The 15470-nt window shown below is 36.4% G+C and overlaps 1 protein-coding gene across 11 annotated transcripts in view; it reads left to right on the top strand.

Annotated features, from left to right (window-relative positions):
- Nucleotides 1-15470, top strand: part of cadps2 (Ca++-dependent secretion activator 2) — a 142634-nt gene that overhangs the window by 9062 nt on the left and 118102 nt on the right. For all 11 annotated transcript variants that reach the window (XM_028040865.1, XM_028040960.1, XM_028040875.1 and 8 more), the window contains exons 6-8: nucleotides 494-615; nucleotides 3740-3851; nucleotides 4405-4544. In XM_028040865.1, coding sequence (XP_027896666.1) covers nucleotides 494-615; nucleotides 3740-3851; nucleotides 4405-4544 — 374 coding nt within the window. The remainder of the gene's footprint in view (nucleotides 1-493; nucleotides 616-3739; nucleotides 3852-4404; nucleotides 4545-15470) is intronic.

Below are 15470 nucleotides of genomic sequence, written 5' to 3' on the forward strand. Positions count from 1 at the left end.
ATATTTCCACATGTGTTCTTCATAGTTTTGATGCCTTCAGTGTGAATCTACAATGTCAATAGTCATGAAAATAAAGGAAACTCATTGAATTAAAAGGTGTGTCCAAACTTTTGGTCTGTACTGTATATATACAATATATGTGTGTATATACAGTATATGCTTTCAAAAATAAAAATGTAAGTATTAAAAGTTTTGAGAAGAAAATAAAATTCTGCTTTCAGACTGAAAATGTGTGCTCTTAGATTATGACAGAAAAATTCCTCCATAAACCTGTAGCTGGAACTGCAATGGTCCTTTTTAAAATTATTTTTTATTTAATTTTTTTTCTTTGACAAAAAAAAACCCCTAATGAAATTAAATTAAGTTTTTGGTTATAATGTGACAACCTGTGCAAAAAACTTGTTTTATCATCTTTACCCGTCTAAGTAAATGTTGTCTGACAATTAATCCTAGGAATAATATTTTAGTATGGATCCTCCCATGTCTGTTTCAGGTTGTCATTGTTGAGGTCCAGGGGCTGAAGTCAGTCGCTCCAAACCGAATTGTTTACTGCACCATGGAGGTGGAGGGCGGAGAAAAACTTCAGACTGACCAAGCAGAAGCTTCAAGACCACAGTAAGTTCACCGCAAAGGTTAATACTCAATAGCTCTAACGGGCAACAATAGCCTTTGTGCAAGCAGCGAAGGACAGAATTGTCCTGACTGCCTTGTGTGTAAATATTCCCTCCGCCCTCACATCATGTCTGCATGTGTGTGGTTAACAACAGTCGCCCTACTGTTGTAAACTTTGAAAGTTTTTTATGATAGTTTGTGTCTTCCAAAATTCAAATCAGCAAGCCAAGCTTTTTAAATGTTAAATGACTTTATCAAGTCCAATTCACTTCATACTACCTTCAGTCAGTTATGGATTCACACACACACACTCACACACATGATGGTGGTGAGCTACTGGATAGTAGCCACCAGTGACACACCTGTCATCATGGAAAAATAATATAATGATAAGATAATTTATATTGCTATTCTCACCCTGTGTTTTGTACTATAAAGTATTTTATTTTTCATTTAGCTTTACCAATTTTGATTATTTTTCTGAAATTGCTGAATTTTGGCAATTTCCCATTCAAATGCTCAGAAGCGAGCTGAGCCTCACCTTGGATTGCGCAATCTTTCGCTAACTGCGCTGGCTGCCACTCGTTTAGAGCATGTTCCTCCTGTCGGTACGTCGCCAATACAGTGATTAAAAAACTTTTAATATATATACTGATTTTCCATCATTAAGCTTATCTATATAATATACAATGTTTGTTGTTGCCAACGGTGTGTATAATGTGATTCGTGTGCTGAGGAGTGATCAGAAACAGCAGAGAACAGACTCGAGGTGAGGCAGGCAGTTTTCTTGCCTCATGGCAGGGGGCGCAGTTAATGCGTGGGGAGATCTTAAAATCTCGTTCCATAAAGCTTGGACAACCAAAACTGTTTCTGTGGTGCTTATTAAAAGCTCAACAGACACAAAATGGAAGAGCTACTTAAGCCACATTGGCAGGATTAAATTAAATCTTCTGTTTGTTTGTTGTTGTGCAGCGGATTTAGCTCATCTTGCCCAAGGTTGTATTGGGCCTTGAGCAGAATTTTACTTAAGAGCCACTTTTGCTGCTAAAAACATCAGCACCTGTAACAGCATTTCAACATAGATTTAGTAAACTCTAGAAGACAGTAGTTTAATTTGCCAACCTAAAAAGCAATCGTGATAATTGTAGTTTATTGAGATGCATTTGTGAACAAACAGAGCTCAAACTCAAAGAACTCAAACTCTTTGAGCATCAGATTGTAGCTGTGTTAACAAAGCAATCTAACTATGAAGATTGTTCTAAGAACTTTTACAAAGTGAACTTGTCAGCTCCTTAAAATCTTACATTTAAATGTTAAGGAATTTAACATATTTTAATGTATGTATGCTGAAACCATACAATCAAATTTAATAGAATTGATATTTTCCATAAACAAATGGTAAGTTTCTATATCTGTGATCTGTGTTAAAATATTAGCGTTATGGCCTTCTGGAGCCACCTACTTAATTTGGATTAAATAGAAGTGCAAATAATTGGTGTTCATATTAATATGAATATCAATTCATATTGATGAATTGATATTTATTGTTTTTAAGACTAGCTGTGGATTTAAATGGCATGTCACTGGCAATGCCTTTCCATAACATATAATTACCCAGTAATATTTTTACATTTCCTGTCAACTTAATATTTTTTACTACAAAAACACGGTGGGCTGCTGGTGGACTGCCTCGCTGCCCCGACCACCGGGCTTAACAAGTTTTCTAGGGGAAACCCTGTATTTTTTTATTTTTAACTTACATGCTGCAGCTTCAAGCAGACGTTCGATGTGAGAGTAAACTGTCAGGTGAAGCTCGAACGGCGCTAAGTCTGTGACATATTACGTCTGTGTACCCTGTAGTGCCAGTCCAACAGTGAGGGCCGAACCCAGCCCTGCCCACTAGCTCGATGACTTTTAAATAATTTTTTGGTTTATTTGTTTTCTGACCGTCATGCTCATCCGGGTGAGTGTTGGTAGTTGTGCGCTGCTTTACCTGCTGTCTGGCCACTTCGGATGTCTTTTTTTTCCTGCAGTGAGCTTTGATAACTCACCATACTCCATCAAGAGCTTGTTTTTTTCAAATGTCATTAAATTTGTTGTGTTGATGCATTTTGGTGCTTCATCCCCGATGTATTATTCCGTCTCAAGATGCAAACTCTCAGAGCGTTAAAGTTTCACATGACAGGGCTTAGACTTTGCTGCACAGTGAGAAGGAAAGGAGGAGATACACTGACTTCTGAAGGCTGCAAAGAATGAGATATAGGTGACTGGTCTGTCATCTACAACAAAAGACAGTGATCAGGGATTATGATCATATACTTTTTCACGAAAATTGGCTGATTATGATTAAGCACACCACTACTAACAATAAATTATCTACAAACAGTGACAGCTTTTGTTCCCCAGATGCCATCTGAACTCCTGTAATGTCTGTCCTCTGCCTAATCTACTGATTTAATGGCTCTATAAAAAGGGCAAAAAGGAGAAGTGAAACAAAGATCTCTTTTCCAAAGAACAGGGATCTGATAGATCTCAGTTGAGTTTTATCCTTGCTGATAGTTTGATGTACAATGCTGCAATTACATTAATCATGGTTTGGTGGAATACAAACTTGGACATCATGTTTTTATTTATTTCAAGTTTTTGTTTGCTCTAGTGGCCTTTATTTGAAAGTAGTTAAACAGAAAAGAGGGTGATGAGAGAGGGGGAAGACATGTGGCAAACGCCACCAGGCTGTAACCCACCGCCATGAGGATTACAGCCTCAATACGTGGGTTGTGCTTTGCCCCTGCACCACTACAGTACCCGGACATCATGTTTTAAAAATAGAGCCATCTGACTGACTCAAAAGCCTTCAATGCGTCTAAACTCAGTACAAGGTTTTTGTTGTTGTTGTTGTTGTACTACATGATTTAAAATATGCAAGATTGTCTGTTAAGGTAGGATGCTGAGTGTACATTAATGAGAAATAATATGAACTTTTTTGATTTTAGCAAATGACTGCAATGAAACAGAGTGAAAAATTTTAATGGATCTGAATACTGAATACTAAAGTTTTTGATGTTGTTTTGATCACTATTTTTCATCATATTTATTGTTTCATAGTTTTTAATTTGGTGTTTTGTAGATGGGGTACTCAGGGAGACTTCTCTACAACTCATCCCTTGCCTTTGGTTAAAGTAAAGCTCTTTACAGAAAGTACTGGTGTCTTGGCTCTGGAAGACAAGGAATTGGGCAGGGTAAGTTCAAAAATTAAATGAAAATAAATACTTGTGAATTAACCACTGATGGCTGAGATGGATTAGTTGCTCTTTCTAAGGATTGGTAATAATATTGGAAGAATTTGTTTTTCTCTTCATGAAGAAAGGCAGCACATGTGAAAATGTGTACTTGCAATATTGCTGGATATATTCCAATGTAAGAGTTGAGATTAGTCACTGGCCTGCAGAGTGTCTCCTCTTTCCCCTCCCAAGTTTTGTATCCAAACCGTTTGTAACAGATATCTTCCATATTGTTGTTACTCTAGTTTGCTAGGTAGTTTGCTCTGTTGGTTAAAACTGTAAAGTAAACCTGCTAAACCAACAACAAGAGCAAACTACCCTGGTGTAAACAGTGGTGGTGCCAAGGCAAGAAACAGAACTGAGCAAATAAAGTGGGCTTATAGGGCTCAGTAGGCTGATTTAATTACCACCAGAAGTGATTATAGAGCTGCTTTCATGCCTCAGTATTTACTTGTTAAGATACAGTAAAGCCTGTCCAGCATAAGGCTTGTATTTCTTCACCCACTTTCAGATGGTCCTGATCCCCACCACCAGTGGTCCAAAGCAGGCAGAGTTCCACCGGATGGTGGTCCCTAAGAACAGCCAGGACACAGATCTGAGGATCAAACTGGCCGTCCGCATGGACAAGCCTCCCAACATGAAGCATAGTGGGTGAGTTTGTTTCATTGTCTGTGCTGCATTGGTAATGGAAAGGTATTTACTGCATAGGTTTCTCATGTTCAAGCAGGAAATTGACTGTTCGCACATCAGATTTTGTGAAAACACAGAGCCATTGAATATTATCGACATTAACTAATATTGTCCAACAAAAATCTTTCAATCATCTGACACGTTGACAGATGCTCTTCTCCTCTAGCCTTACAAGAAGATTGCCATTTAAAAATTCTTAGATACCACTGTTACAGGGATAAGTCTGATGCAGGATCTGAGCATGGCAAGATGAAACCCGTGTAACATTGAACTTGACTTCAAGCGTAACTAATATTACAAGGGGCTTCTGTGCCAGGTATCAGACAAAATTTGAAAATAACTCTTAAAATCACTAAATAAATATTAAAATACTTCATATGGAAAATTGTTGAAGGTATCTTAAAAAGATTTATTAAAAGATCAAATAGCAACAATGACTGAGTATAATGAGAAATAAACAATAGTGATGGGCAGATGAGACCTCACTGGGTGTATGGCACATTTCCCAAACTATGTCGACACTGTGTTGAAACTGTGTTGCCCTGTGACGTACAGTGACATCTGCTGGATTTAGAAAATCATTGCAGGCAAATTCAATAAAGACAGGAGTGTCAATCGGTTCATCCTCCTCATGTCGGGCACGTTGATACCTCAGGATTGTGAAAGTGCTCCGTTTACAGTAAGACAAAACTTGGGAGCAAATCCTGCATTTTTCACCTACAATATTGATAAAAGTTAATCCATGTAAAGTAACTCAAATATACCATTGAAAGGAATTTGAATAATCCGAAAGAAAAATGATCAAAAGTGGAAATGAGAACGGAACAATTATTATTTTCTGTGTTAAGATCAAAATGACCACAAATGGAGAAAACTTCCTCTTCCTTTGTTGATCCATGCTGGTAGTCAAATACCAGCCAAAAAGCAAATTAAAGCAACACAAGAACACAAACTATCTCCATCCAACAAAACCGACAAACATGTCGACAGTTTCTCCCTCATCAATACAATTTGGTGCACTCACATCCAAACGATACGGGAATTGTATCGGTCACGTGGTTTTCCTTAAAGTGATACGCGCACTGACATGGGGTTTCATCTTGTTTGCTCGGCACATGTGCCGAGGTTTCTGTGTCTTCTGGCCCATCACTAATAAACAGCTGAGTAGTAGCAGTAACCTCTCAAAAGAATATCAGTTCAGACTTAAATAACTCAGCTTATCACCAAAAATATAGCAAAATCATTTAATTTAAGCAGAATGAAGTCTGTAATAGAGTCCCATACTCTCAAAAAAAGAAAACTTTCTGAAAATATTTCCCCATATTTTTGTGGAAAAATACATACATATTTTATGATGTACGTCAAAATCCAAAAAAGCAAAATCCTTCCTAAAAGATAAGACCACAAAAAGCAGGTCAAATAGGAAAGGTCCAACTCTCACTTCCTCTGGGTGGCATCCTCACATGCACAACAGCTTTTTTTTTTTTTTACCCCTCCAGGGGGACTTTTGTGGGCTCTAGTGTCCCTTATTTGACAGTAGGCTGACAGGAAAGGGGGAAGGAGAGGGGGGAAGACATGCGGCAAATATCATCGGGTCCGGGAATCGAACCCGCAACAAATATCGTCGGGTCCGGGAATCGAACCCGCGACAAATATCGTCGGATCCGGGAATCGAACCTGCGACAGCCGCGTCAAGGACTCAAGGCCTCCAAACGTGGGTCGTGCTATCCCCTACGCCACTACGGCACACCCATGCAACAGCTTTTACCTGGATTGCAAGGGCTCCAAACAGTTTCTGATCCCCGTTAACATTGGGCAGCGGGACAAACTCTAGCAGCCTTTTCAACTTTATCTTTTTGTTTAATGTTTGTTTATCATCCTTAAAGGGAATCCTCTCGCTGCACAGTTCTGATTGTGTGTGTCTCTCTGGCTGCGTGCAGATGCACACCCCCATGTCTACTGTTCACTGTAGTGAAAATGTCCATGATTCTGCCCAAAATGTGTCCTAAACCATGGAGAACATAACTCACTAAACTGGAACTTTTCTAAAAGCCAGTTTGATATAATTGACATCATACATTATTTATTTAAAAGAAACATAAACATAGTCGATTATGTTACACCTGTTCATAAAACCATTTCTATTACCATTCAAACAGTTGTTCTGATCTGTCCCTTTGTTACAGCATGAACTATGTCCAGGACACATCTGACTTCCAATTATAACTGGCTGAAATTACTTTTTAAAAGTAGTTACTTAATGTTAAAAATTATTCTTAATGTGAATTATTGTTTTTGTTGAATATTTGATTCATAATTATGTTTCATTTTTTTCTTGCCATGATAGAGAAAAAAATTGTTTAACTCCTCAATGAAAGTGTTTTTTTACTTGAATCAAAAATGTCAGAAGGCTTCTATAAATCTCTAGGTTTTTTCTGTCACATTCAATCCAGATGACATTTGAGGTTAAAGCCATGCTTAGCTGCATTTTGCTGAGATGTGACCTGGAATTTGGTAAAAATCATGTTTCAGCTGTTTATGCATTTATGTATTTCTGTCTGCAAAGTAATGGTGGGATAAAATGTCAGAATGTAGGCATAGTATGGTGTGTAACCCTCAGCTGTAACCGCATGGTGGCAGCAAATCTGACCTTTTGAAGCTATTGTTTCTGTTGCAGATCTGACTTTCACACATGTGCACATACACGCCCACACACCCCGCACACACACCTGTTATAGATTAATGCTTGATACACTCACAAACAAGGCTTCACTAATATTATTTATTAAATCACTAATAATCCACTGTCAGTTCTGATGAACTTGTGTACTTCACCTGTGTTTCCTTATGTGCAAAGAGGTGGAAGAATTTATCCCAGGTACTTTTATAACCCAGCTGGTTGGATAAATACTTTCTAGAGATTTTAGCGATAAAAACTGATCTTAAGGCAATATGCCTCCAAAAATAGAAAACATTACTTAGAGAATTCACAAAATATGCAACTGCGGAAGCATAAATTAAGTATAAAAAATATCTGAATATATTTTAAGGAAATTCTTAGAAATTTTAAGGGCATCTAAACAGAAATGCTATTGTAAATTTTTAGATGACAAAGGTGACATTATGATTATGATCTAATTGATAATTGATGCTGCATTTTTAAAGTAGTATCAATTATCAATTAGATAGATGATAGAAATATAATAAGAGATGAAGATAATGTTGAAATATTGGCAAGAACATTTAGTGAAATTCATAGTTCAAATAATATTAATGAAGAGGGAAGAAAAGGAAGAGAAAATACAAAACTTAAATATAAAGATTTATTTCAGAGTGCTGAAGAAAGAAACAATTTGTTAAATGTTGAGTTTTACAAAAGCCAAATTGAATTATGCACTTAGGAAGACAAAAAATACAGCACCAGATAAAGATGAAATTTGGTATAGAATGAGAATTCAACTCAGTGAAAAATCGAAAGATATAATATTACAATTATATAATAAAATTTGGAAGGAGGGAAAATTACCACTGAACTGGAAGGAATCAATTATAGTACCAATAGCTAAACCAGGAAAAGATAACTCAAACCCAGAAAACTACAGACCAATAGCTTTAACATCAAAACTATGTAAAATAATGGAAAAAATGATTAATAATAGACTAGTATATTATTTAAATAATAAAGGATATATGTCAAAATATCAAAGTGGTTTTCGAACAGGGAGGACTACTAATGATCCAGCGCTATGTTTAGAGCATGAAATTAGAAGAGCACAAATAAATAAAGAAAGTATAGTGGCAATATTTTTTGATATAGAAAAAACATATGATATGATGTGTGTTGAGGGATTATTAATTAAATTATACAAGTTGAGCATTAAAGGAAAAATATTTAAACGGATTAAAGACTTTTTAACAAATAGGAAAATACAGGTTAGAATTGGTGAAGTGATCTCAGGAAAATATACAGTAGAAAATGGAAGGGAGTATTATAAGTCCATTATTGTTCTCAATTATGATAAATTATGTATTTAAAGATATTGGAAAAGAAATGGATGTTCACTTTTTGCAGATGATGGAGCTGTTTGGAAAAGAGGGAAAAATGTAGATTTCATTGTAAAAAAATTACAAAAGGTTATTATTGAAATAGAAAAATGGGCGTTGCAATGGGGATTTAAGTTTTCAGTTGGAAAATACAGAAGCAATGATATTTAATCAAAAAAGAATAAACAAGGAAATAAAATTAAAATTACATAACCAAGAATTAGAGCAAGTAAAGTGTATACAATTTTTAGGCCTATGATTTGATGAAAAATTAAAATGGAATATACTTATTCAAAAAGGTGTTGATAAATGTAAGAAAATCTTAAATATTTTGAGTTGTTTGGCTGGCAGTGACTGGAGAGCAGATAGACAATCACTAAAACAAATTTACACAGGAATGATAAGATCTAACATAGACTTTGGTTGTATAGTTTATGGTTCAGCAGCTTAATCACATCTGGTTAAATTAGACATTATTCAACATCAGGCTTTAAGATTATGTACTGGAGCATTTAAAACTACATCAACTTCAGCAATAGAAATAGAAATGGGAGAAATGCCGTTAGATTTAAGAAGAATAAATTATTGGTTAAATTTACAAGGCAATAACTTTGATCATCCAACTTGGGAAATTTTAAATCCATGTTGGGAAAAAGAAAAGACAGAAATTAGGAGTTTTGGATGGACAATTGAAAATAAAATAATTTAAAATGGATAGTTTAAAAATTAGTCAAACACCAATATCACCACCTTGGATTCTACCAGAAGCAATAGTACATAATGGAAAAGAAACAAGATAAATCTTACATCGTAGAGGAAGAATTTGGGGAGTAAACATATCCAAATAGTTATTCGATTTTTTAAGAAAACTAAATTATTTCATAGAATTTAATTATAGTAGGTGTGTTTGTGAATGTTTGTATGATATAGATGGGTAGAATACAAAGTTCTGTTTAAGTATGTATATTTGCATATGTGTGTATATATGTATAGGCAGGATATATACAGTATATATATATACACAGTATATATTAGTTTCCCCCAGTATATTATTGGCCTGGCAGCCCGCCATGCTTTAATAGCCTTACTACCAGGCTAAGCCTTTCTTGTTTATGTTTTTATGAAAATAAAAAATATTAAAAAATCGCTTTTTTTGTTGTTGATGGATTGCAAGCATCTCTGTTGCTCTGAGCGTTTCACTAGTGGATCAGATTTATTCCTAAAAGATATGTTTATAGAAGATAGGTTTATAGTTTATGCATTTAAAGCCGGAAATCACACCGCTGGCGCCTCTGTACGTTGCCTGGCGCACTGCAGCAGCTGGGTGTCTTAAGTTAACCTCAGCGTGGATCCCGCGCACCTCCTTTCACTCAAACTGGACACAGGCTGACCTGTATGGATATTTACATCAACCCTGTGTAAGGAATTATGATTCTTTCCAGAGTTTGTGATCAAGGCAGGAGTTTAAACCCCACCGCGTTAGCTCTGGTTGCGCAGCGCTACGTGAACCGCGGGAATAACTTGTAGTGGCGCTTTCAGAGGAGCATGTTGAGTAAGCGGTGAGAATGATTTATATAATGGACAAAGAATTTTGTGCAGCTTTTCTATCTCAACACACTGCCCAGTGCCCGGCTCTGTCTACGCTGAGAAAGTTTATGTATGTGTTCCAGAGCTCAAACTCAAAGATTAAACTCACAGCATCAGATTGTTACTATGGTAACAAAACAATTTAACTATGAATATTGTTCTTTGATCTTTTACAAAGTAAATTTGCCAGCTCCTTAAAATCTTACATATAAATGTTAAACAATTTAAGATCTTTATAAGTTATTTATGCTGAAACCATTAAATCAAATTCAACTGCATTGATCATCTGAATAAACAAATGTTGCATTTATATATCTGTGGTTTGCATTAAAATATTAGCATTTATGGGCCCCTGAAGCCTGGGGGGCCTTATGGAGCCCCCAGGGTTTAAACCAGGGGTCTCAAACTCCAGTCCTCGAGGGCCGCAGTCCTGCAACTTTTAGATGTGCCTCTGCTGCACCACACCTGAATAGAATAATTAGGTCATTAAGGCTCTGGAGAACTGATCTACACACGGAGGAGGTCATTAAGTCATTTCATTCCAGCGTTTTGTACCTGTGGCACATCTAAAAACTGCAGGACTGCGGCCCTCGAAGCCTGGAGTTTGAGACCCCTGGTTTAAACAGAAGTGCAAATAATTGATATTGATTTTAATTGTGTTTTCTTATTTGTTGTTTTTACGACTAGTTGTGGATTTAAATATCATTTCACTGGTGATGTTTTCCAGTAATATTTTTACATTTCCTGTCTACTTAACTTTTAATATAAAAACACGATCAGTGATATATATATATATATATATATATATATATATATATATATATATTTATACAGTACAGACCAGAAGTTTGGACACACCTTCTCATTGAATTCACTGAGAAGGTGTGTCCAAACTTTTGGTCTGTACTGTATATATAAAAAAGGACCAACTTTGGGTACCACTGACATAGGCTTTTCAGAGCAATAGAACTCTGCCTGATAGTGTAGCCTTGCAAATTATTTTATTTTACTGAGGTACAAACTGTTTCAATCAAGTATATTCTGTTAAAGTAGTTTCTAGTTTTAAAAAACAAACTATGATTTGATTATTTAAGTAATTACATTTTAGAGTGTACTTGCAAATTTCATTTACTACATTTAAAAAGTCGAGTAATTTATACAAAGTTCAGTTTTGCTTAATCTACTTGACAAAATTAAGTTCACTTTACTTGAATTTTCTTTTTTATGTAATGAAATATGCAAGTACTTTAAACAAAGAACAGTCTTGCTTTATAAACATAGAACAATTAAGGTGACTATTTGCATAGTTTAAGTAGATAGGAGAGAATATTTTTATCAGTGGGTAGCTAATGTTCAAGTTTTAAGTGACATCCAGTCCTTTGTAAGATTAACAGATGCCCTCAAGTTTGGATGCTACAATGAAAAGAACAACAAAGAAAGTGCTTGTAAAATATAAATAATATATAAAATTGTTATATAATTCCAGAAAATATCCATGTACTTATGGCTGGACAGTGCTAAAAATGTTGCATGCAGTTACATATCTGTGCTTCATTTGAACAAAATCATTTTTATTTTATTGTATGTTTTATTGCTGTTTGTAGAGATAGCCACCCAAATCTTATCAGCCTAGAGACTATCTCTCTTATATTGTCATGTTTTCTGATTGCTGTCAGAAGCGATGTTGGTTAGTTTGTTTTTCCTGTGAGTGTTGCATGAGAGTTCATGTTGATGGAGTTCAGCTCCAGAATATTTTGGCTCAGTGTTTCCCAACCCTGGCCATCAAGGCACATTGCCCTGCTCTTTTTTTTTAAAGGTATTTCCCTACTTCAGCAGACCTGATTTTGCTGAACTGCAGTCGCCCGAATCAATTGTTAAAGCAGGGAAACATTGAAAACATGTGGGGCAGTGTGCCTTGAGGGCCAGGCTTGGGAAATACTGCTTTTGCTGACTCCACTGTGTGGAATATGAATCCTGAACTGATGGAATAAGTGGCACTTACTGAAATCAGCTGTTGGTTGCAGAGAGAATAAAACCAGTAAAAATACCGAAAGAATCACACTTAGTTTTTAGGATGCTCCACCAGGGGGCAGTATCAGTCCCCCAGTGAGACTTTAGGTTGCTTGCTCCGTATTGGAGGTTAAAACGATGTGCCTCATGTTTTAAAATAAAGATATTCTTTGTATAGAACATATATTTTAAATAAATTAGAAAATGTTAGAATACATTTTTTTCTCTTGATAAACTAGTCGGACTTATTTTTGTGCTTGCCACATTTTGGTGCTGAAAAGCATAAAAATGGAAGAAATTCAGAACAGATGAAGACATTTCAGGAAAACCCACACAGACTACATTAATATTACAAACGGAGGCTTTCTCCACTGGATTTGTTAAGCATCAGTGATTTTAAAAAAAAGTATTTATTTCTAGCCAATTTATATTTTCTTTCTGCAAAACACTTTTGTTTTGATTTATTTATATATATATATATATGTGTGTGTGTGCATGAATATGTATATAATATTAAGATAAATAGACATATTCATTGTAGCCCCATATATCTCTCTGTTGTCGAACACCGTCATGGAGGATACTTGTTATTTGGTGGTTACCAATATTATTGATTTCTGAAGTCTTCATGTGTAAAAACAATAGTGTTGTTTCAAATGAATATGAACTTTTCTTTGCAATACTTGAGGTCCAAGCACTGCATCTTTTTCATTATTTTGATCATTTCACATTTTCTGCAAATAAATGCAAAATTTTTGCCTGGAATTTCAGAAACATGTCAGTAATTCGTAGAATAAAAGAACAATGTTAATTTTACTCAACAATTTTACTTCTCTGCTGCAAAGATTTAGTCTAATTAGTCTAATTCTTCGCAGCAGAGCCGCATCCGCATTAGTTGTGCAGCGCACTGCGCATGTCAGGGTCTAATTAACTTCTGCACATTTATTTATTTCCTCAAGATAAACTGCAGACTCTTCTGTTTAGATTATAAATGGATTAGCACAACATAGCATTCTCTTTAGTTTTCTCTGTTGTCTCACATTTAATTCCATGGAACTGGAATTAAATGCGCCATTTCAACTAAAGGTTTGGAATGCGCTTCTGAACGAGTGTCAAAGCGTCTTGTCCATAACTCTTCAACACGCTGTCAGCTCCCGGTCAGCAAGAAGCATTTAGTTCATTAGTTCAGTGTCCATGAGATGAGATTCAGAAGGATTTTTTTATGGATTGATTTTAGCTGCCTCTGCGATGAACTCTTTGCGTAAAGTCTATAACGTCTGCCCATGTGCACCAGTCAAGGGTGTTAATTATAACCTCTCAAAATGAAGGATGGGCTTCAAATTTTTCCGTCATTAAAAAACAAACAAACAAATAAAAAAACGGTCAAATTCCCTTAACACGACCCTGATGTGTATATGGGTGTGTGTGTGTGTATATATATATATATATATATATATATATATATAGAAAGCTGATTTTAAAATAAATCCATGTTTTTCCATTTTCCTTCTTTAAAATCTGAGTTTCTGGCTGACAGGTCAGCTAAAAACGAATGATTTCTGGTCAGAAAGCTTCACTGAGCTCTTTGGCATCAGCTTTCTGTTGCTTCACCAAGCAGCAGCAGAACTGATGTGTTAAACCGCAAGAGGAAGAGGACAAAGCAGCAAAATAATTTTCAGAAGTGGCTGCTGAGTGCTGCCACATGTTAACCCACAGTTGCATGGAATGGCCCAGACTTTTTGTCCAGACGCACCACAGCCTTGACTGAAGGCCTTTTCTTTAAAAGCGGACAGCAGGGCTGAAGAAAGAGATCTTCCCATCGATCTATTTCATTTTGTCTTTTTTTTTTTTTCTTTTCTGAGCTTCATAGTCAATTTAAATTCAGATTGTGTTGAACTAAATGAAAATATTGATGCAACCTGAACAAAAGCAGTTTCAGGCAAGTCAGTGGGACAATTTCCACTGATGCATGCCAAGCCTTTCTTTTTTAATGTGCCATTTACCAGTTTCCTTCAACAGTCTGATCATTGTTTGATGAATCCATCTATCATATGCAGAGAACAATTATATTATCTAATGGGTGAATGCAAAAACATTTGTGATTTAGATAGTCTCTAGGACTAAAATGTCCCTTTATACTGCTTGGTGATTCTGGAAAAAAAAAAAAAAGTCCTTACCTCAAATTTGTTGTTTTAAAAACAGCAGCCCAAACCCCAACGATGTCTTCCAACACCAAGAGTTCAGTTCTTGGTCAACCTTCAGTCCTGTTGTGTCAGGATTGAAGTGGAGTTCCAAGTCACTGATGTAGGTGCCCATGAACTTGAAATTGGGCACCATTTCCACCTTCTCCCGATTTAGAATGATCACCTGAATGTTTACACCTCCTAAATAATGTAACTTCCTTCGACTTGGAGGTGTTCAAACAGAGGTGGTTAGTGGAGCATCAGGCAGACAGTCGTTCCACCTCCACTCTGTATGCAATCTCATCTCCTCCAGAGATGAGCCCCACCACTGTGGTATATCAACAAATTTTATGATGGTATCGTTTGGGTGGCTGGGGCTACAATCGTGGGTGTAGAGTAGGGGGCTTAGCACAAAGCCTTGTGGAGACCCGGTGTTTGTGTTCAGTGCCGAGGACAGGTGGGATCCTACTCTCACTCTCTGGGAGAGATTTGTCAAGAAGTCCATGATCCAGTAGCAGATGTTTTGGGGAAGACCCAGGTCCTCCAGTTTTCTCACCAGTCTGCTCGGAATGATGGTGTTAAAAGCTGAGCTGAAGTCCAGGAAGAGCAGTCTCCTGGAATGCTCTCCTTGTAGCAGCAACACAGGAGCCCCACAGGGCACTGTACTCTCACCAGTCCTTTTCACTCTCTACACTTCAGATTCCCAGCACAAGTCTGACTTCTGTCATCTGCAGAAATACTCAGATGATTTTGCAGTTGCCAGGTGTATCAAAGATGGACTCGAGGCTGAATACAGAAAGCTGATGGACTGCTTTGTGTCATGGTGTTGGAACAATAATCTCATCTCTAATCCGAACAAAACAAATCAATCAATCAAGTTTATTTGTGTAGCACGTCAGAAACAAGGCAGTTCAAAGTGCTTTACATCAAAAAACACACACTCGCATACAAAAAAATACAAATTTGCAGGAACATTAGTCCTCTAATCCTGGAAATGTTCTTCAGGTGAAGATTCAGTCTGAACTATACCTACAGTGGAGGAAATAAGTATTTCATCCCCCAC

Source organism: Xiphophorus couchianus, chromosome 2 (genome assembly GCF_001444195.1).
Source record: "Xiphophorus couchianus chromosome 2, X_couchianus-1.0, whole genome shotgun sequence".
Lineage (NCBI taxonomy): Eukaryota > Metazoa > Chordata > Actinopteri > Cyprinodontiformes > Poeciliidae > Xiphophorus > Xiphophorus couchianus.